This window comes from Argentina anserina, chromosome 3 (assembly GCF_933775445.1).
Source record: "Argentina anserina chromosome 3, drPotAnse1.1, whole genome shotgun sequence".
Taxonomy (NCBI): domain Eukaryota; kingdom Viridiplantae; phylum Streptophyta; class Magnoliopsida; order Rosales; family Rosaceae; genus Argentina; species Argentina anserina.
This window is the reverse complement of record NC_065874.1, coordinates 4,307,483-4,326,357: the sequence shown is the minus strand read 5'-3', so window position 1 is coordinate 4,326,357 and position 18,875 is coordinate 4,307,483. Positions and strand designations below refer to the sequence as shown.

Genomic DNA, 18,875 nt, shown 5'->3' with positions numbered 1-18,875 from the left:
AGCAAACTATCAGTTGCAGTTGGCTTTGCCACACACCAGGTGTTCTGCAATTATCAGTAGCACAATAAGCATTTTGTATAAGAGAAAACGGTTAATTACAAAAAATACGGAAGCATAGGAAATTGGAAAATATATTCATACTATGCTTGGAAAGCTATAACTATAGGCTCCAGCAGCCAGTAACAAACAAACAACCATCACTCCAAGACTATTCTTGCCTTCGAGTTTCAGATAATTAAACCAAAGGAACTGTCATTTTGATGAAATACATGCCATAAGGATGTCAAAAACACTTAAGGACTTAAACAATGATATAACATAGACATGCTTCAAGCGTCCTAAAGTGGAGTGGACGATAAGAGATAGTATAATGCAGTGTACAAGAAATTTTGTTCAGTACGAAACTACTCTTTATTAGACCAGCTAATGATAACAGTACAAAAGCTGGAATGTAAACACCCTTCTACAAAGAGATAATGCAAGCAGACACTGTAAAAACTAATAAGTTGATTTTTGTAATTTTTACCAGAGCTGCCGTAGAGGAAATCATCTCTTCTCTACCTACAAAATAGCAGTTCCCGTAGCCTGCAAAGTGATAAATCCAAAATCAAGATACATCTCGAACTAGATACACTAACACATACTTGGATCAGTGATAGATATGAGTCCAGAGCCACCGAAACAATCATGCTGCTCTTGATAATAAGCATTCATGGCAAAGGCTGCAATCTGCATGACTCAAGTCATTCGAGGGGTTGAAGCATGGACCCCCACTGTAAATAGCTGAGCAATCCACATAATTGCAGGCATAAGTTTGTATGTCCTGCAGAGTCTCATAGCTCAACGAAGGATTCGGGACACACCACGTCTATAATCATGCACAAAACACACATTGACAATCACTATCTACACATACAACATTGTATATCACACGATTTAATTCGTAAACACATAGAATAATCAGGTCTTAGGGCATTACCTTAGCAATGTCTGCCGTCAAAGCATGTTTTGTTCTCAATTTGGTATCAGTAAATGAAGCTGAAAATGACACCATGTTCAAAATCAAAACCAGAACTAGGATTCTCAGTGAGAATAATTAGAGTACAATCAAACCCGAAGTGACAAGACAACAATCAAGTACTGAATTTCAATGTACATCAAACTCTTATCACTTTCAGTTAGAAAAGAAACAGAACACTACTAAGAGCTTTGATCATGTGCATAGAAGTCAGAACTGGAAATTGGCCGGCACACTCAATCGAAACCCTAATTCTACGGAAACACAAACCCGACCGAACATAAAAGATGGAAGCTTCGAGGGATGATCGGTTGTTGTTGTTGTTACCTGGATAATCAGCATTGGAGCGAAGCTTGAGGTTCGATAGAGAGAGAGAGAGAGAGAGAGAGAGAGAGAGAGAGAGGAAGGCGACGACAGCAGCAAGAGTGGAAAAGACAAGAGCAACTGCCATCGCAGGTTGGCGTTGTTGGAGTTGGAGTTGGAGTTGGAACACGAAGATGAAAGAAGATGATGTCTTTGAGTGAAGGGGGAGGGGAGGTATATAAGAAGCCGGGAGTGGGGAGGACCGGAGGAGCAGCCATGCTGACGTAAGAGACGGAGGAATTTCACGGCGTGATTCGAGGCCTGGGATATTAAGGTTGGAGAGTCTCTCAAGTCTGGGAGACGGGACGCACTCAAGGTCTGAAGTCTTAGCTCACTATTGCCGGAGCTGTTAAGTCGAGAATTTATGATTTTCTCGGGTTTTTCTTTTTTCTTTTTAGATAAATTTTTCTTAGGGATTAATGAATCATTTGTTTTTACATTGGAAAATAGTAAAAAAGAGATTGAGGTCCGTTAGTCCCAAAATTGCCTTAAAAAATCGTAAGTTTGGGGTGGAAGGTCTGATTTTGGCATACAACGAGCTATAATCCATAGTTTAGGAAGGGAATTAGAGATTTGATGGCAAGATTAGTTTTTACTTTTTAGGAGAAATTTTTAGAGTGGGTTCTGAAAAAGCGTAGAAACACATATATATTTTTTGATGCTATGAGATAACAATTTAGTTTTAGAAAAACAAATTCAAGCTACAATTCAACCTGTTTTGGTTATCATTATAGAAGAACTTATGTGAAGGATACATAGGTGAAGCAGAGTATAAAGATCTTCCATTTCACTCATTGTTAAACAAAATATGAGGGTAAATAAAGCCCTTATTGTTAAGTTCTCATTACTTTTAATTTGCTTAAAAAAATGGCACAATAAAATCAAGCCTGTTTTGCTTGAATCCTGCAACAAGAGTAGTCACTTCATCTTGCCTCAGTTACACTTGAATTTGCAATCATCATAACCTGTACAAGAAAATACAAACAAGTTAGATCGTGTACGCGCATAATACTACACAATATTTTTCACTTCTGAAAGTGCTTACTTGGATCGGTTCTGACAATATTGCCACTGCCATTGAAATCACAACTCGTATCCGCCTGATACGTTTGCTGATAGTAAAGATTCATGGCAGCTGAGGCGCGGTTCTGGATAGTGTTGGGCTCGAAACAGGCACCACCAGACCTTATAATGCTACAATCTACCTTTCCACAAGCAAAATCAATGTTCGCTTGTAGCTGATCATCACTTGCTGTAGGGCTTGCTACACACCACTTGCCCTGCAGCAACAAAAATAAACACAGAAGTGTCAATATTTGAATAACTTGAGTACCATTGTTTTGATGACATACTTGGTGGAGCAACTTCAACTTACCGAATTTGAGTCATCCACCGCTGCCTCTCCCCCTACAAAAATTTCAAAGGAAAATGGATGAGAAGACTTTAGGTTTCCAGTAGTGAATATCATTTCTCAGCTATATTCAGTTCAAGTATATGATCACTCACCTTCATAGGTGCAACTTCCATAACCTGAAAAGCACAAAATACAAAGATGTTCAGAATTATTATTAAAACGGAACTAATTAATGAACCTAACTGTAATTTTTTGAAAGCACAATATAGATTTTTTTTACATACTTGGATCTGTCAAGGAAATGAGACCAGAGTTGCCAAAGTCACAGTTCCAGTAGTGCCTCCCCTTGGCCTGGTAATAAGCGTTCATGGCAAATGAAGCGTAAAGCGAAAGATCATTAGGTTCTGAGCAGGGACCTCCTTCTTGGATTGCCGTGCAATCCATTGCATTTATGTTATTGCAGGCATATTGTGCATTGTTCTGCAGTGTTTCTTTACTCGTTGAAGGCTTAGCAATGCACCACGTCTACAACAATATACATGAAAGGACAAAGGGTTAGATAACAAATTATGCATTTTTTCCTTCTGAGTTCATAGGTCTGCCATTACCTTCATATATTCCACTGCGCTAGCTCCCCTTGGTCCTGTAAAATTATTGGCAATAGTAAAACCAAGTAATCAAGCAGTCTGAAAATAAGGCTTTTTGGCAAAATCAGATCAGCACAATAGAAAACTCTCTTGCAGAATTTATAATTTTCAGATTTTGAGAGAGATAAGAAAACCAATCAACAAGGACAAAAGGAAATTGAAAATTTTGTGGCTTAAAATCAAAGGTGTACCTGAGAAAAACAACAAAACCAGGATAGGAAGAATAGAGCACTTAGCCATTGCTGTTGTCAAGTTACCAAATCTTATGGTGGAATTCATGCATCAAGACGAAGACATTGTATATATAGCAGTAGTGTGGAAAAATTTATGACCTGAACATTTGTAAAGGATATTTTGCAATAAAAACCAGATTAAAAATGATTTGGAATTACCAAAAGAAAGGTTGTCTTCAGCAATATTTTTTTCTGAGAAAGAAAAGCTTTCATTTATGAAGAGAATCTGAGCAAATATTGAGTCAGTATAAAGGAAGTTCAAGTTTTCTAATTCATTAAGCAAATTAAAGTAAATTTTTAGTCTCAAAATTAGGGTGGCAATCTGTGTCAGTCATAATATTCGTCTGGGAAGATCATTAGAACTAAGAACGCAACTTATAAACAAGAAAATGATACCTCTGTCGAAAAACAGAACCTGCAAAAGGAATAGTTTGAGGATAGAGAAAGAGCATTTCACTTTAGCCATGAGCACAATGCTTAAATGCAGACTTTAAATTGCAGATTGAACAAGCTCAGACACAGGTTGCTTTTAAAGAAAATGAGAATTCAAGTAGAGATGATACCCTTTTGTGTGAAAATCTATTTGTTAAGCTATATTATATGTAAAATAAGGACAATCGGCAGTGTTCAGTATCAGTTGGTTGAGACATATGGGCTACATGCATCAATCTAAATTAGTCTATGCATAACGGCAAGAAACTGACCTGGAGACACCACAAGATTATGTAACCGCAGTCATCCTAATTAATACTACTGTACTAGGTGGTGATGTGTGGTGCTTTTTATTTAGTAGATTTTGGTGTTAGAGTTTCAGCTCATAAGACCATCTTCATGCCCTGTGTTCTTTATAACAGCTCTTTTTGTCCACTTCCTTTCATTTCAGTTGAGTTGATTTTTTTCCCTAAAATATGAGATTGATTGCAGATAGTTTCTTTTAAGGATTAATTTCGAGGCTTTCTGGCATCCACTGCAAATATGGAATAAGAACACTAGAACAATAACTTTCGTCATTTCCTTGACCTCGAGCATAACTTGTAGAGTGGTACTTAACTTTACCCTAAGATTTTTGAGCCTCAAACAATGATGACAACTTGACAAGTGTAGTTAGATATTAACAAGTTCAGTTGGTGCTACTTTGCTAGCTTGTACTGCTCATGTCTTTGATTTTCTAATGTTGAATGTAAATGCTGATATGATCAACACAAATAGATAGTCAAGAAGATGCTACTTCAGGGTGAAGTACTAGTATTTCCGTAGTTATAAATTAAAGAACACTTCACGGTCTAGCTATGGAATCACTTGGTTGAAATACCAACCTGAACCAGTACACCCAAATGAAAAGTTCACAATACTACTAAGAATCCTACAGAACAGAACCAAATAAGAGAACAAGGGACTTCTCTTATTATTCTAGGCAATTGAAATTGAGAAAACTTGGGCACCTGCTATGCATACTTGCAGCTACCATAACCTTCAATTCCGAACTCTAACTTTATCATCATAAGACCAGAATGCATATATGTAATGTAAATCAAAGTTAACATTGATATATTCTATTCATTACTTGGATCAGTCTGAGAAATGAGAGCAGATCCACTGAAGTCACAATTCCAACTGTTATGGCCTACCGCTTTATAATAAAGATTCATCACCACTGAGGCATGGTTGATCAGAGAGTAGGGGTTATAGCATGAGCCTCTTTCTTGAATCACCTTGCAATCTTTCAATTGGTTGCAGGCAAACTGATGATAGGAAATTCGGGTCATCATCCGAACTCTCTAGCCCAAGACCGAAACTGATTTAAGACAATAACCAATAACAATACAAGCGAACACAAGAATTAACAAGTTCGGTCAAAATAGTTGACCTACGTCCTCCGGTGATGGTGATGGTGGATCTACTAAACAAGAAGAAGATTACAACTGAAGAACAATTCGGTTCTTCCACACTTTTAAATAATTTCTTTTCTCATAACTTAAATTCTCATAGTAGAGAATTCTCTAAATCACCCAAACTCTCAAAGTTTGTAAATCTCTAGATATCTGAACTCTCAATTGATCCACAACAGATCATACTCATAGAATTCCTCTAAATGCTATACTCACCCTTGACATCTCTGCTCTCTAAACCAAGAGATACAATCTCTTGGGATGATCGCCTCGCCCACGTCTCGTCAACCACACTTAAAACCATCTCTCTAATGTCATGACACATTTGTGAATAAACTTATAATAGGATTAGGATTCATAACATGAATCATAAACCTTCACTTCTAAGGAAAATTTTAAGAATCTTAGATACATTAGAATAGCTTACCAAAATCATTCAGAAGTAACAAATCCAAAACATACTAGGAATTAGTTTTGAGCCGCAATCCTAACAACTGAATGTTTGCAGAGAGCTCTGAATCAGTTGTTGATGGCTTAGAAACACACCAGGTCTTATTTTCATCCCCATTAACAAGCTTCACAGGCCCCTCCTGCCCAAGTTAGAAAAAAATTGTACAGTAATGGGGATAAAAAAAATTGTACAGTAATTGATCAGATTAGATGTTCGATCAACTTTAATTTGTACAGTAACAAATAAGTTTAAAGTATTCACACTAGCAAAAAAAAATTCAGTAGAATGCAAAAGGCAATGGAGGAAATTCTAAGCACTTAACGAATGTGCAACTGAAAATTGTTAGAGAAAGATTGAGCTATTTTACCAGGGAAGAGGATGAACAAGAACAAAATGAAGAGAATGGAAAGAGATGAGGATGAAGCACCGACTGGTTGAGCCATAACTTTGTTTTAAGGTCCTGGTGTTTTGAGAGATAACAAAACTGAGTAGTGTGACACTGAAAAGTTGGTAAGGGTGCAAATATATAGTCCAATCTCATTGATAGTGATTAATTGTCATATTAAGGTGGATTAATTGGTTGTAAGTTGGGTCATGTTATGGTCATAACTTGTTAGCATGAGGAAGTGGATAGTCACATTGAACCGACTATAATAGTGTGGGAGTTGGATCATGCTTAACGCAAAGCACTGAACTTTGAATAAGAACATGAAACGAACGTGAGGGTGATGCTAATTCCAATTTCCATAATTACCATTATCTCACTACTACCCTAGCAACTGATTCTCGCCATTTTCCTATTCTTATGAGGAAAGTAAAACGTTTGACAACTTTGGCCTGCATGCATATGAGAAATCGTGTAGTGCCTAATCTACGAACCAAACGATGTATAGAAGTTTCTCTCAAAACCTAACAATTTGGTGAAAACGAGTTGAGTGCATTCAATCAAGTTGGTGATTTCCTGAAATAGAATACACGGTTTGGAATGGATTAGTAAACCCGTGGTCTCTAATCTCTTCATTTGTTTCGGAATTCTAACATGATAGTGAAATCGATGTCGATCGAAGTACACTGTAACAACTCGTTTACACTCTTCATCACCAACCCAAATGATCATGATGGCGGCCATTCCTGACCAATCTTTTAAACGAATCTAAAATCTTCAACCCTGTCATTTTCTGCCGGCCTCAATCCAAACTCTGCACTTGTTATATTATTTTTACATATCCAAAAACACAGAACTCAGAGCTAAACCAGCTCATTACTTTGGTCTCTATATGCAACTTGTGCTTATTGCGCGCACTGTATATAACTTGTGCTTATTGCGCACACTGTATATAGTCTAAACCGCGTTATAAGCACACAAAGACGCAAACTAGCTCACAGTCTCACACTGCATTCATTCCTGCATCACATGCCTCCCATATATTTGTATTATAAGTTTCATGTCATTATACTCAAAACTAAATCGACAATAATTAAAGGAGTACATGCTTATCTCTAAGGCAACTGATAGATATTGTCATTTTAGGTGGAATTCAAAGTCATATTGTAAGCTCAAACTTGGTTCAAAGAATCACATTTTCTTCCTCCTTTTTGATCACTGACGATTTGACTCATGTGAGTCCACATCAGATTTCTGTAGTCAGGGGAACCATGGATTAGATAGTGTATCTATATAAAGAGCTTCATCATCATTCTTTTCTCATCAGCTGGTTTATCCAATACAATGGAGTCTCAGAGAGTCTATTTGGCCATAGTCATAGTCTGTTCTGCTCTACTTACTGTTCTATCAGTTCAGCCGAACTTGGAGGTTGAAGTCGAGGCCCTGAATGCGTTCAAGAAATCCATCACCAGCGACCCGAACGGAACACTTGCAGATTGGACGTCAGAAGCAAGCCATCACTGCAATTGGTCTGGCATTGCCTGTGACCCCACGACAAATCAAGTTATTTCAATATCTCTGGTGGAAAAGCAGCTCGAAGGCGTGATCTCACCCTTCCTTGGAAACGTTTCAGGCCTCCAGGTTCTTGATCTAACTTCAAACTCATTCACTGGACATATTCCAGCTGAACTGGGACTATGCTCACAACTTTCTGTACTTTCTCTGTATCAAAACTCTCTTTCGGGTTCAATTCCACCAGAACTAGGAAATCTTGGTAATCTGCAGCTATTAGATTTGGGGGATAACTTTTTAAGTGGAAGCATGCCGGATGCCATCTGCAATTGCAGAAACTTATCTTTGTTTGGTTTAGAATTTAATAACCTCACTGGAAAAATCCCATCAAACATAGGAAATCTTGTTAATCTCCAGCTTCTTCTAGCAAGTGCCAACAAATTTGTAGGCTCATTACCTACTTCCATGGGTAAGTTGGCAGCTTTCAAAAGGTTTGATTTGAGTAAAAACCAGCTGTCCGGTGTACTACCCAGGGAGCTGGGAAATCTGTCAAATTTAGAACAACTGGTAGCGTTTGAGAATTCCTTTGTTGGGGAAATCCCATCTGATCTTAGTCGGTGTAAGAAGCTTGTTAACCTTGATATTTACAGCAATTATTTCACCGGAAGCATCCCATCTGAGCTCGGAAGTTTGGTTCACTTAGAAACATTGAGATTGTACAAGAATAGGCTCAACTCCACAATACCACTCTCCATTTTTCAGCTGAAATCATTAACCCATTTAGAACTTTCGAACAATGAGTTAACCGGGATGGTACCATCAGAGCTTGGATCTTTGAGATCATTACAAATATTGACCCTACACTCCAATAAGTTTACTGGAGAGATCCCCTCATCCTTGACAACCTTGACAAATCTGACAATTTTTTCAATGAGCCAAAATTCTCTAACAGGGGAGCTTCCATCAGACATAGGGTCACTTTATAATCTCAAAAACCTCTCCATGAATAACAACCTTCTTGAAGGATCCATACCATCTAGTATAACCAACTGTACCAATCTTCGAATTTTGAGCTTGGCTTATAATAGAATAACTGGGAAAATACCTCAGGGTCTAGGGCAGTTTCCATATCTAACTTTCTTTTCTGTTGGATCAAATAAATTATCCGGAGAAATCCCAGATGACCTCTTCAATTGCACAACTCTTTCCACTCTAGATTTGAGCCTAAACAACTTTAGCGGTTATTTGAAACCTGGAATTGGAAAACTTTCCAATCTCAGGCGGTTGCGAGCCTTCTCCAATTCATTGGTCGGACATATTCCACCAGAGATTGGCCAACTGGGCCAACTTATAATACTGAAACTTGCTGAAAATATATTCTCAGGTCCAGTTCCACCACAGCTGTCTAATCTTTCTCACCTACAAGGGCTATCCCTGGATCACAATGCTTTGGAAGGAGTTATCCCCGAGAAACTTTTTGAGCTAAAAGAGCTGACTGAACTTGAGTTGCAGCAGAACAGACTGACCGGTCCAATTCCAGATACCATCTCAAAACTCGAGTTGCTTTCATACTTAAACCTCCAAGGTAACATGCTCAATGGTTCCATTCCAAAAAGCATGGCTCACCTTAATCGGCTAACGAAAATTGATCTCTCTCACAATCATCTCTCAGGACCCATCCCAGGGTCTGTGGTCTCAGGGATGAAAAGCATGCAGATATATTTGAATTTCTCAAACAATTTCTTCGATGGAAGCATTCCAGACAAGCTTGGCATGTTGGAAATGGTGCAGGCCATTGACATTTCCAACAACAATCTTTCAGGAATGATTCCTACCGTGCTAGAAGGCTGCAGGAACTTGTACTCTCTTGATCTGTCAGGTAACAAACTCTCTGGGCCAATTCAAGCTGAAGCCTTTGCTAAGATGGACGCCCTCACAAGCTTGAACCTTTCAAGGAACAACTTAGATGGTGAACTCCCAGAAGAGTTGACAAACTTGAAGCATCTCAGCTCCCTTGATCTTTCCCAGAATTCTTTGAGGGGAGTTATTCCTGAGAGCTTTACTAATTTTACCACCTTAAAACACTTGAACCTCTCTTTCAACCAACTTGAGGGCCCTGTTCCGGACACCGCACTATTCAGAAGTAAAAATGCATCAAACTTGGTAGGAAACCCAGACCTCTGTGGAAACATACTGCTTAAGACATGCAAGAAAAGTTCACACCACATATCCAAGAAAACCATTTACGTTCTCGTGGCGCTTGGAATTCTTTCTTTGCTTCTCATTCTAGTGATTATATTCATATTCCTCAACCGTTTTACCAAATTGTGTAAGCCAGAAAAGGTTGAAAATCCAGAACCAGAGTGTGCTACAGCTTCGGCACTCGAGAGGTTTGATCCAAAGGATTTAGAAAATGCCACCGATTCTTTCAGCAAAGAGAACATTCTAGGTGCAAGCAGCTTGAGTACAGTGTACAAAGGTCGACTGGAAGATGGGCGGATTGTAGCTATAAAGAGCTTGAATCTCCAGCAATTCTCAGTTGAATCAGATAAATGCTTTAACAGAGAGATCAAGACATTGAGTCAACTGAGGCATAGGAATTTGGTGAAGGTACTCGGCTATGCATGGGAGAGTGGGAAATTGAAGGCCTTAGTTCTGGAGTACATGGAAAATGGGAACCTGGAGAACATCATACATGAAGATGCGATGAACCAGTGGAAATTGACATTCTCTCGAAGAATCAATATTCTGGTCTCTATAGCAAGTGGATTGGATTACCTACATTCAGGCTATGATTTTCCCATTGTTCATTGCGACTTGAAACCTTCTAACATCTTGTTGGATGATGATTGGGAGGCCCATGTGAGTGATTTTGGAACAGCTAGAATGTTGGGTGTTCATCTTCAGGATGGGAGTAGCCTTTCTACAGCATCAGCTCTCCAAGGAACAATCGGCTACTTGGCACCAGGTGACATTTTGTTAGCTGTTCTTAATAATGAACTAATCTCCATTTACTTTCATAGTCCCTTCTAAGTTTCACCCTTCTTCTGAAACTACAATGACATTGCTTTTGCTAGTGCTCATATGCGTAAAATGTATGTCTGCAGAGTTTGCATACATGAAGAAAATCACAACCAAAGTAGATGTATTCAGCTTTGGTGTAATAGTGATGGAGTTACTGACAAGACAAAGGCCAACAGGACTCATGGAAGAGAATGGGCTGCCAATGAGCTTGCACCAACTAGTGGAGAATGCCCTTGCCAATGGATCAGATTCGCTTCTTGAAGTTCTGGACCCAATGCTAACTTCAGATATCTCCAAGGAACAAGTGGCAAGTGCAGAAGAGCTGCTCAAGCTAGCCTTGGTTTGCACCACCCAGAATCCCGAGGAGCGGCCTATTATGAATGCGGTGTTGTCCACCCTTTTGAAACTGAAAAAGGCAATATAATTTAAGAAACAAGTTCAAAAGTATTTCTTAGCATTATGAATATTGAACAGATTGAATTGAAGTTGCAAAGTTGTATGACTTGTATCAGAAACGGAACAGTGCTCATCATATAACAATGTTGATTTTTTTGTGAAATGATAATCCTTGATCATACAAGAAAATTAATTCATGCTTTTGTAAGTCAAATCCTGATCTTAACATAAGTCCAGAGGTTACTTGCAGAACAACGAAGCTTTTTGAATAAATCAAAGCATAAAAGATAAAAAGGAAAATATTGCATATGATCTTACTGCTTTCCTCCTGCTCGCAATAACGTTAAATGTAATATATGATGGAAACAATCATACTATTGCTGGAAAAAGGATTTAGAACTTTTCTGCAAAGAAACTCTGCTAATATATTTTCTCAACACCCTTACCTTACATCAAGCTGATATATGAAACTATGAAGCATCATCTTCTAACAATGAGTACATTGTGCCATATTACTCTGTTGGAGGGTCATTGCGCAGAAAATCTGTAATCGTAGAAGGGAAGTCTAACCCTCCAAAACCATGATCAGCACCCTCAGAAACAAAAGCAGCTTTACTCAAAAGCAAATGTGTCAACCTGAAAGGCTCAATCTTTCCATCCCCATCACCAATCAAGAAGTAGTTAATCCAACCCTTTAACCTCTCCACTTCTCTCTGATACTTTGGTCCCTTCACCCCAACAATCTTCTCATAAAACCTGCCTTCACAATGACAAGAATTTCCCCCACTTTCACTCCCTCCACACTTCAAGTTCAAACCAGCCTTTTCTTCATCTCCTTCTTGACAGCTAGACAAACCCAAGAGCTGGATCAACTCTTCAATATCGTCCACAGCTTCAACTTCACTGTCACTGGTAGTTTTGGGGGAACTTGGCTGAGTTGGTTTCTCTTGAGTTTGCATGAACTGTGGAGAGCATGAGAGAAATGCTTCAGGGGCTTCACTACTGTCTTGGAGTGTACTGCTCTTGTTGGAGTGATCCAAATCGAGGTAGATGGGTGAGCCTAGTGATTCTGTAAACAACTTCTGGCCTTCTACCAATTTTGATTGTGATGAAGTAAATTGCTCAGATGAGTTCTCTAATTTCAATCTTTTCTCAACCTATCCAATCAAAACCCAAGAAAACAGAACCAAATTCAACACCAAATCTACAAAAAAACAAAGACTTTAATCTGGGTAACAAAGAAATTGATGAACCTGTTTCAGGGAAGAGAAGAAATTGAAGTGCAGATGTCTTCTTTCTCCCATGTTTGATTACTAGTTAGGTGGCCCGCGCTTTGCTGCGGGTACTGGGAGGGGGCATCAGTCTCTATATTGTTCTTTAAACAACTGGAATGGAATGCAAATCTATTTCATCATGTCTTGTCCTCACTTAAAAGTAAAGGATGACAGATAACTTAAATAAAGAATGGCAGACATCGATTGAGTTGAACTGATGAATATATCCAACTCCCGGTGAAGATCAAATAGCACACACTGGATCATTTTTTACCATGCCATATTCTGTAGCAACAAAAAAAAATTGATTCAAATTTTCAGGACGTAATCTTGACGAACAGGTTCAGTATATACTATAGAAGACCATAAGAAATTAGTGCACCTGGTAAGGAACTGATAGTTATGCAATCTTTCATTAAGCTCGCTCAAAAATGAAATACAACCTGAACCATCCGCACCGATTTGACAACATGCTGCAACTGTTTCCATTAACATGGTAGCGTTTTTATTAACTTTGGGCACCAGTCTCCTGTAGAGTTGATCATCCTATAATAAGCCACTGCAACAATAAGACAGATAAAATGATCAGTAAATGGAGAACAGTTACTCAAGTAAAAAAAATTTTGGTCAATACTCAAGTAAAATTTAAGTAGAGAAGAATTGGGGAGAAAAGAAACGGTGATGTTTTAGTTGATAAAAAGTAGCTTCAAAGAGACCGAAAGACGAAAGGCATTAGAGGGCTTTCTCAAATGACCATAATGGAAGTATGAACACAATTTCCATTTAAGTTGCTTTCACTACTACATAACTGCTGGAAACAGAGTAAGAAGAACTAAGCCTAAGTATTTCAGTTGCTGATTATAGAATAATCTTATCGGGACTACTGTAAACCTCATTTAAAAATATAGTACATTCGCATATCAGAGAAAGAAAGAAAAAAGACAATCACCCAGGAAATGAGAAAGAAAGACACTCCATGTAGATCAAATCACCAGGAAACCAATAAAGGCTACCTTGCAGTCCAAATTAACAAAGTTCAGTTTTGCTTTCCTACACTAGACAGGCTTTCCTTAATTCATTTTAATCAATGATAAGAGTCACTAAACTATCATTTTTACAACAAAATAACCCAATATCCAATTAGTTGATCAGTTATCAAGTACGCCAATTGTCATACATATATGAGACATTTACAAATGAAAACGTTTATTACCAATTTGAATTCTCCATGAAGCAAGGTTTTCACTTTAACACCAGTCAAGAATTGCATATAGAGTTATAGAAGATTGCCCACACCACCAATATCACGGAAATAAAAATCCAGGATTACTAATTTGTCAGTGTCCTTGATATACACAGTAAGATCTGAAAGTCTCACTATCATTGTGTGACTGAATTATTGTATTTGGTGATATCATAAAAATGAGATTCGAATATTGGAAACACATAGAATGAGCCAGAGGAGGAGCTATGTACAATGGCAGATAACATCATAAAACAGGGAGTCTGACACAACAGTTCTTAGAGATGGATCCATCCTTATTCAAATTTATTTGAGCTACCTGAAAATGCAATTATAAGCTATTTGTATTTTTTTTTTCTTTCAGTAGTTACTGAGATAAAACTTTCTCCTGTAAGTTTCTTCCACCTTAACAGCATCTTAAACCAATCTGACCAAAGCTCAACTTGAAAGCTACAACTTACAGATCTCATAGACAGTACATCAAACTTTTTAGCGTACGACCAAATTCCAATATGACTTCTTAGTTTTAGCTCACTACATCAACCTGACTCAATTGGTACACATAAAAAGACTATCATCCCAAGCAAACATGAGGAGGTGAAACCGAAGCAAGTCATAATATACAAATACCGAAAACATCAAAAGAAAAACAACCGATCGAAATAAACAACTAGTCACTCTCAATCGGAGTAAACAACTAATCGAAACAAGTTCGAAGTTCATTTCAACCAAAAGAGAAACACAATAAAACTTACAGCTTCGTACTCTCTCTCTCTCTCTATCATCAGTTTTCTGACTGGAAATCGTACCTCTATCATAAGCGCCCACCCATTGCTGCTCCTCTTTCTCTTCTCTACCTCTACATCTCCCTCTTTCTCTTTCTCTTTCTCTTTCGACTCTGATATGTTTCTGTTTCAAGAGAAGAATACAGAAGCAAAGCTCCGGACACAAATTGCAGGAGCAACCAGACCCATTACAACCCGGCCCAGTATAGTTACTGTAGTAAAAGCTATGGTAGTACGGTAAATAAATGTAAAGGCAATAATTGAAACAACAGAGAAAGATAAGAAGTTTACTCCATTTAGATTTCCATATAATAATAATTCACATTCTCGAAACACTAGGGTGGTTCATAAACCAATCTACAACATGAACAGATCCCACACTCAAATCCCACCCAAACTTCAAATGAGGACACTAACAAGTCTCTTAAAGCCTCATTCACTTTCCGGGAACAAAGTTGGTGGCGTATGACCAGGCATTGTTGTTGACTGGGTCAGCAAGGTGGTCGGCAAGGTTCTCTATTGGTCCCTTTCCGGTAACAATGGCTTGAACGAAGAAGCCGAACATAGAGAACATGGCCAACCTACCATTCTTGAGCTCTTTCACCTTGAGCTCAGCAAAAGCCTCTGGGTCATCTGCAAGGCCCAATGGGTCAAAGCTACCTCCTGGGTAAAGTGGGTCCTCGACTTCTCCAAGTGGGCCTCCAGCAATTCTGTATCCCTCAACGGCGCCCATCAGGACAACTTGGGTGGCCCAGATGGCCAAGATGCTTTGTGCGTGGACCAAGCTAGGGTTACCCAAGTAGTCGAGCCCGCCCTCGCTGAAGATCTGGGATCCGGCCTTGAACCACACGGCCTCGCCGAACTTAACACCGTTGCGGGCCAAGAGCTCGGGGAAGACGCACCCGAGGGCTCCGAGCATGGCCCACCTGGAGTGGATCACTTCGAGCTCACGGTTCTTGGCGAAGGTCTCAGGGTCGGCTGAGAGCCCAGCAGTATCCCAACCGTAGTCACCGGGGAACTCACCAGTGAGGTAGCTCGGGGGCTCACCAGAGAATGGGCCCAAGTACTTGACTCTGTCTGGGCCGTACCATGGGCTTCCGGAGGAAACTGACTTGGACACGGTTTTCCTCATGGAGATTCTTCCACTTCCGAAGGTCTCGGCCGGGGCAAGCTGAACTGCCTTGCCAGCGAATGTTGGGGAGGAGAGGGCCATTGTGGAAGCAGCCATTGGTGATAGAGAGAAAAGGAGCTAATGTGCTTAGATAGTTGGAATTGAGAGTGATGAAAATGGTGACCGGTTGGTAAATTATTAATAGGGGGGTATTGAGATCAAAGCTCCTTATCTTAGGCTATCTAAAACTTCATCCTCATTGGTCTTGAGGATTCTGATTTTGTTGTGCTCTGTCCACATGGCACCCTCTAGTAGACTAGTCTACCAAGTCCTAATATCAAATTTCTTGTCTGTGACCACAATTCGAGTTTCTAGCGTCAAATTACTGGCAACCACATGAATATGAAAGCGAACAACCTTGAAAAATATATTCGTGTGGTTCAGTTGATATCTCTACTATGGGACCTTAACATGGTTAATATTGAAAGGCTTGAATGGGATGGAGTAGACTTGGGGCAATTTGGCAATGCCTCAAAACTCTGGGTTACATTCGACCATAGGAACATCGAAAGCTTATTATTATCGAAACAGCCTTCAAAAATCAAGACGCTAGGGTACACTTCAAAATTTAAAACGATCCTATACGTTCCTAGGATGTAACCAAAAATTGACAACTTCAATACCCCAATATGAAGACTTTTTCTGGCTTGTTTTGATGGTGAGACTTATGTAAAAGTCACAAGATAGAGAGTCGTAAATGTAGATATTAGCAAGTAGCTTGATCTGTGTAAAATATCGTTGTAGAGAGAGAGATATATATATATATATATATATATATATCTAGTCAACATCTTCTGAAATAGCTAACACAGTTTCCAGTGTATATTGATGTACGTGTATATATTGAAGATCATAGTGATTGTCTAATGTCTTCAGTTTACTGTTTACATCATTGGTCATGCAACCCATCATTGTAATAGGTTCCTTAGTCACAAACCCGTTGATATAGACAAGGATGGGCATGCATGATCAAATGGCATCTCTAATATGACCATATGAAATTATGAATAATAAGTGTTTAACATATTATGAATAATAGGTAGCTTGAAAGGTAAGTCTGAGACTGATCGAGGGTGGTGCATGCATGATCGAGCTAGCTACATCGGTCACAGAGTAATGATGTGTGTGTGGTTGGAGGGATATCGGAGACATGTGACGATGTCTCAACGGTCACTGAGAGCAAAGTAAAATCCCAGAAAAGGTTGAAGAAGAATTGAGTGGCAGACAGTGAACCTCTTCGCGAAATATCTCACCAGCTGCAGAAACGAAAAATATCTCATCCTCGATCGATCATTTCTTCCACTTCGTGACTTCGATATCAAACTCGCGATCATTTTCACCTTGAAACAGATCAAAGTCTAAGGGTCTGAAGCCTCCTTATCTTGCGAGTTCATGTTCTTGACCGTCAAGAACTTATGTTTGATTAATCTTAGTTTGACATCACTAATGTGAAAAGAAAAACAGCCACACAATTTCGGCGTTGAGTTTGTTACCTGTCAAGAATTGCATTCAGATCTAATTACGATTGCTATTGATTATTTTGTTCACAACAACTGCTTATATTGAGAAGTCTCTAAGGCGCACTAGACCCTACAGAAACAGATCAATCTTCACTCATGGCTATCAGTGCAAACCCTCGAGGGGTCCTGATTAGGGCAAATCTGAAGTGACATTTGTCTGGTGGAATCAGTGCTTTGGTCGTACACCAATATCCCATACTATCTCTTCTACCAGATAAAGGTTATCTATCGATATTGATCAACTGGCAATGTCCAATTGGAAGAACTAGTGGTACTATTAAATTGTTCTCTAAGATTTTTTTGTCACACTGTAAATGTTGGTGGTGTTGAGGGTGCCAAGTACACCAAGGAGATCAAACTTCAAAATTTCACATCCAATGAGACTTGAGCTATTGATCTTCTAAGATAAGGGGTCTGGTCCTATTTAAGCTCATAATGCTCGTTACCTATCACCACAACTACTCATCATTCTCACCTATTCCATTTCTTTACTTTCTTACTCACAAGTTTCCAATGGCTGCTTCCATGGCTCTCTCCTCCCCCACATTTGCCGGCAAGGCCGTGCAACTTGCCCCCGCCGAGGTTTTCGGAACCGGAAGGATCTCCATGAGGAAGACTGCCTCCAAGTCTATTTCCTCTGGAAGCCCATGGTACGGCCCAGACAGAGTCAAGTACTTGGGCCCATTCTCTGGTGAGCCCCCGAGCTACCTCACTGGTGAGTTCCCCGGTGACTACGGTTGGGACACCGCTGGGCTTTCAGCCGACCCTGAGACCTTCGCCAAGAACCGTGAGCTCGAAGTGATCCACTCCAGGTGGGCCATGCTCGGAGCTCTTGGGTGCGTCTTCCCTGAGCTCTTGGCCCGCAATGGCGTCAAGTTTGGTGAGGCCGTGTGGTTCAAGGCCGGAGCCCAGATCTTCAGCGAGGGCGGTCTTGACTACTTGGGCAACCCTAGCTTGGTCCACGCACAGAGCATATTGGCCATCTGGGCCACTCAAGTCGTCCTGATGGGCGCAGTTGAGGGATACAGAATTGCTGGAGGCCCACTTGGAGAAGTTGAGGACCCACTTTACCCAGGAGGCAGCTTTGACCCATTGGGTCTTGCTGATGACCCAGAAGCTTTCGCTGAGCTTAAGGTGAAGGAGCTCAAGAATGGTAGGTTGGCCATGTTCTCTATGTTCGGCTTCTTCGTTCAGGCCATTGTTACTGGAAAGGGACCACTGGAGAACCTTGCCGACCACCTTGCTGACCCGGTCAACAACAATGCCTGGTCATACGCCACCAACTTTGCTCCCGGAAAGTGAAGAGCCTGGAGTTGTTACGTTTAGTTTGTTGTGTTGTCGGTGATGTAAATGTTTCAATCAATGGACAACTTCATTTGAACTTTGTGCAACAATGTTTCATCCTATTATTTGAGATAGCTACTGGTCACTAATGTTCATCAAACAAGAAGATACTTAAACTTCAATCGAAATGGTAATCAAACTGGAAGGTCCAATATTGGAATAGCATGAATAATCAGTCTATCACCTGCAAAATTTACGCGGGAAACAAACCAACGACTCTTTTCCTCACAAGATTGGAGGTTTTGTCCCTTTTGTTATCCCTCAAA

The 18,875-nt window shown here is 39.7% G+C and overlaps 7 protein-coding genes across 8 annotated transcripts; 2 read left to right on the top strand and 5 right to left on the bottom strand.

The window, feature by feature from the left end:
- Positions 1–553: 553 nt before the first annotated feature.
- LOC126788349 (uncharacterized) lies at positions 554–1,658 on the bottom strand. The gene is made up of 3 exons (XM_050514324.1): positions 1,346–1,658; positions 980–1,038; positions 554–868 (listed from the first exon to the last, which is right to left on the bottom strand). Exons 1-3 carry the CDS (start codon positions 1,467–1,469, stop codon positions 686–688), a joined length of 366 nt encoding a protein of 121 aa, XP_050370281.1. The 5' UTR covers positions 1,470–1,658; the 3' UTR covers positions 554–685.
- Positions 1,659–2,276: 618 nt separating this feature from the next.
- On the bottom strand, positions 2,277–2,906 carry LOC126789104 (glucan endo-1,3-beta-glucosidase-like). Its single transcript, XM_050515171.1, has 3 exons — positions 2,757–2,906; positions 2,427–2,661; positions 2,277–2,346 (listed from the first exon to the last, which is right to left on the bottom strand). The coding sequence occupies exons 1-3, from the start codon at positions 2,847–2,849 to the stop codon at positions 2,315–2,317; spliced, it is 360 nt and encodes a 119-aa protein (XP_050371128.1). The 5' UTR covers positions 2,850–2,906; the 3' UTR covers positions 2,277–2,314.
- On the bottom strand, positions 2,880–3,622 carry LOC126785888 (major pollen allergen Ole e 10-like). The gene is made up of 4 exons (XM_050511559.1): positions 3,574–3,622; positions 3,344–3,378; positions 3,020–3,260; positions 2,880–2,911 (listed from the first exon to the last, which is right to left on the bottom strand). The coding sequence occupies exons 1-4, from the start codon at positions 3,620–3,622 to the stop codon at positions 2,880–2,882; spliced, it is 357 nt and encodes a 118-aa protein (XP_050367516.1).
- Positions 3,623–7,503: 3,881 nt separating this feature from the next.
- LOC126789100 (LRR receptor-like serine/threonine-protein kinase FLS2) lies at positions 7,504–11,391 on the top strand. Of its 2 annotated transcripts, XM_050515168.1 has the most exons (3): positions 7,504–9,437; positions 9,525–10,820; positions 10,960–11,391. In XM_050515168.1, exons 1-3 carry the CDS (start codon positions 7,685–7,687, stop codon positions 11,298–11,300), a joined length of 3,390 nt encoding a protein of 1,129 aa, XP_050371125.1. In that variant the 5' UTR covers positions 7,504–7,684; the 3' UTR covers positions 11,301–11,391. The 2 variants fall into 2 exon arrangements, with proteins under 2 accessions (XP_050371125.1, XP_050371124.1); XM_050515167.1 differs by having other exon boundaries at positions 7,507–10,820.
- Positions 11,144–14,709, bottom strand: LOC126789103 (uncharacterized). The gene is made up of 4 exons (XM_050515170.1): positions 14,545–14,709; positions 12,526–13,105; positions 11,719–12,429; positions 11,144–11,282 (listed from the first exon to the last, which is right to left on the bottom strand). The coding sequence occupies exons 2-3, from the start codon at positions 12,574–12,576 to the stop codon at positions 11,785–11,787; spliced, it is 696 nt and encodes a 231-aa protein (XP_050371127.1). The 5' UTR covers positions 12,577–13,105; positions 14,545–14,709; the 3' UTR covers positions 11,144–11,282; positions 11,719–11,784.
- Positions 14,710–14,851: 142 nt separating this feature from the next.
- On the bottom strand, positions 14,852–15,849 carry LOC126789102 (chlorophyll a-b binding protein of LHCII type 1). Its single transcript, XM_050515169.1, has one exon. It carries the CDS (start codon positions 15,800–15,802, stop codon positions 15,011–15,013), a length of 792 nt encoding a protein of 263 aa, XP_050371126.1. The 5' UTR covers positions 15,803–15,849; the 3' UTR covers positions 14,852–15,010.
- A 1,889-nt stretch (positions 15,850–17,738) lies between these two features.
- Positions 17,739–18,635, top strand: LOC126786160 (chlorophyll a-b binding protein of LHCII type 1-like). Its single transcript, XM_050511900.1, has one exon. It carries the CDS (start codon positions 17,779–17,781, stop codon positions 18,565–18,567), a length of 789 nt encoding a protein of 262 aa, XP_050367857.1. The 5' UTR covers positions 17,739–17,778; the 3' UTR covers positions 18,568–18,635.
- The last annotated feature ends 240 nt before the right edge of the window (positions 18,636–18,875 follow it).

Bases quoted from the DNA above. Each gene is read 5' to 3' on its own strand.
- LOC126789102 (XM_050515169.1), bottom strand. From the start codon at position 15,802: ATGGCTGCTTCCACAATGGCCCTCTCCTCCCCAACATTCGCTGGCAAG.
- LOC126789100 (XM_050515167.1), top strand. From the start codon at position 7,685: ATGGAGTCTCAGAGAGTCTATTTGGCCATAGTCATAGTCTGTTCTGCT. The intron at 10,821-10,959 runs GTGACATTTTGT...GTATGTCTGCAG, and splicing joins AATCGGCTACTTGGCACCAG to AGTTTGCATACATGAAGAAA.
- LOC126789103 (XM_050515170.1), bottom strand. From the start codon at position 12,576: ATGGGAGAAAGAAGACATCTGCACTTCAATTTCTTCTCTTCCCTGAAA. The intron at 12,430-12,525 runs GTTCATCAATTT...TTGATTGGATAG, and splicing joins TCTTCTCTTCCCTGAAACAG to GTTGAGAAAAGATTGAAATT.
- LOC126786160 (XM_050511900.1), top strand. From the start codon at position 17,779: ATGGCTGCTTCCATGGCTCTCTCCTCCCCCACATTTGCCGGCAAGGCC.
- LOC126788349 (XM_050514324.1), bottom strand. From the start codon at position 1,469: ATGGCAGTTGCTCTTGTCTTTTCCACTCTTGCTGCTGTCGTCGCCTTC. The intron at 1,039-1,345 runs GTAACAACAACA...TGTCATTTTCAG, and splicing joins CTCCAATGCTGATTATCCAG to CTTCATTTACTGATACCAAA. The intron at 869-979 runs GTAATGCCCTAA...GCATGATTATAG, and splicing joins TGACGGCAGACATTGCTAAG to ACGTGGTGTGTCCCGAATCC.
- LOC126789104 (XM_050515171.1), bottom strand. From the start codon at position 2,849: ATGATATTCACTACTGGAAACCTAAAGTCTTCTCATCCATTTTCCTTT. The intron at 2,662-2,756 runs GTAAGTTGAAGT...TTGTTGCTGCAG, and splicing joins CGGTGGATGACTCAAATTCG to GGCAAGTGGTGTGTAGCAAG. The intron at 2,347-2,426 runs GTAAGCACTTTC...TTTCTTGTACAG, and splicing joins TATTGTCAGAACCGATCCAA to GTTATGATGATTGCAAATTC.
- LOC126785888 (XM_050511559.1), bottom strand. From the start codon at position 3,622: ATGGCTAAGTGCTCTATTCTTCCTATCCTGGTTTTGTTGTTTTTCTCA. The intron at 3,379-3,573 runs GTACACCTTTGA...ATAATTTTACAG, and splicing joins GGTTTTGTTGTTTTTCTCAG to GACCAAGGGGAGCTAGCGCA. The intron at 2,912-3,019 runs GTATGTAAAAAA...TGTGCTTTTCAG, and splicing joins CATTTCCTTGACAGATCCAA to GTTATGGAAGTTGCACCTAT.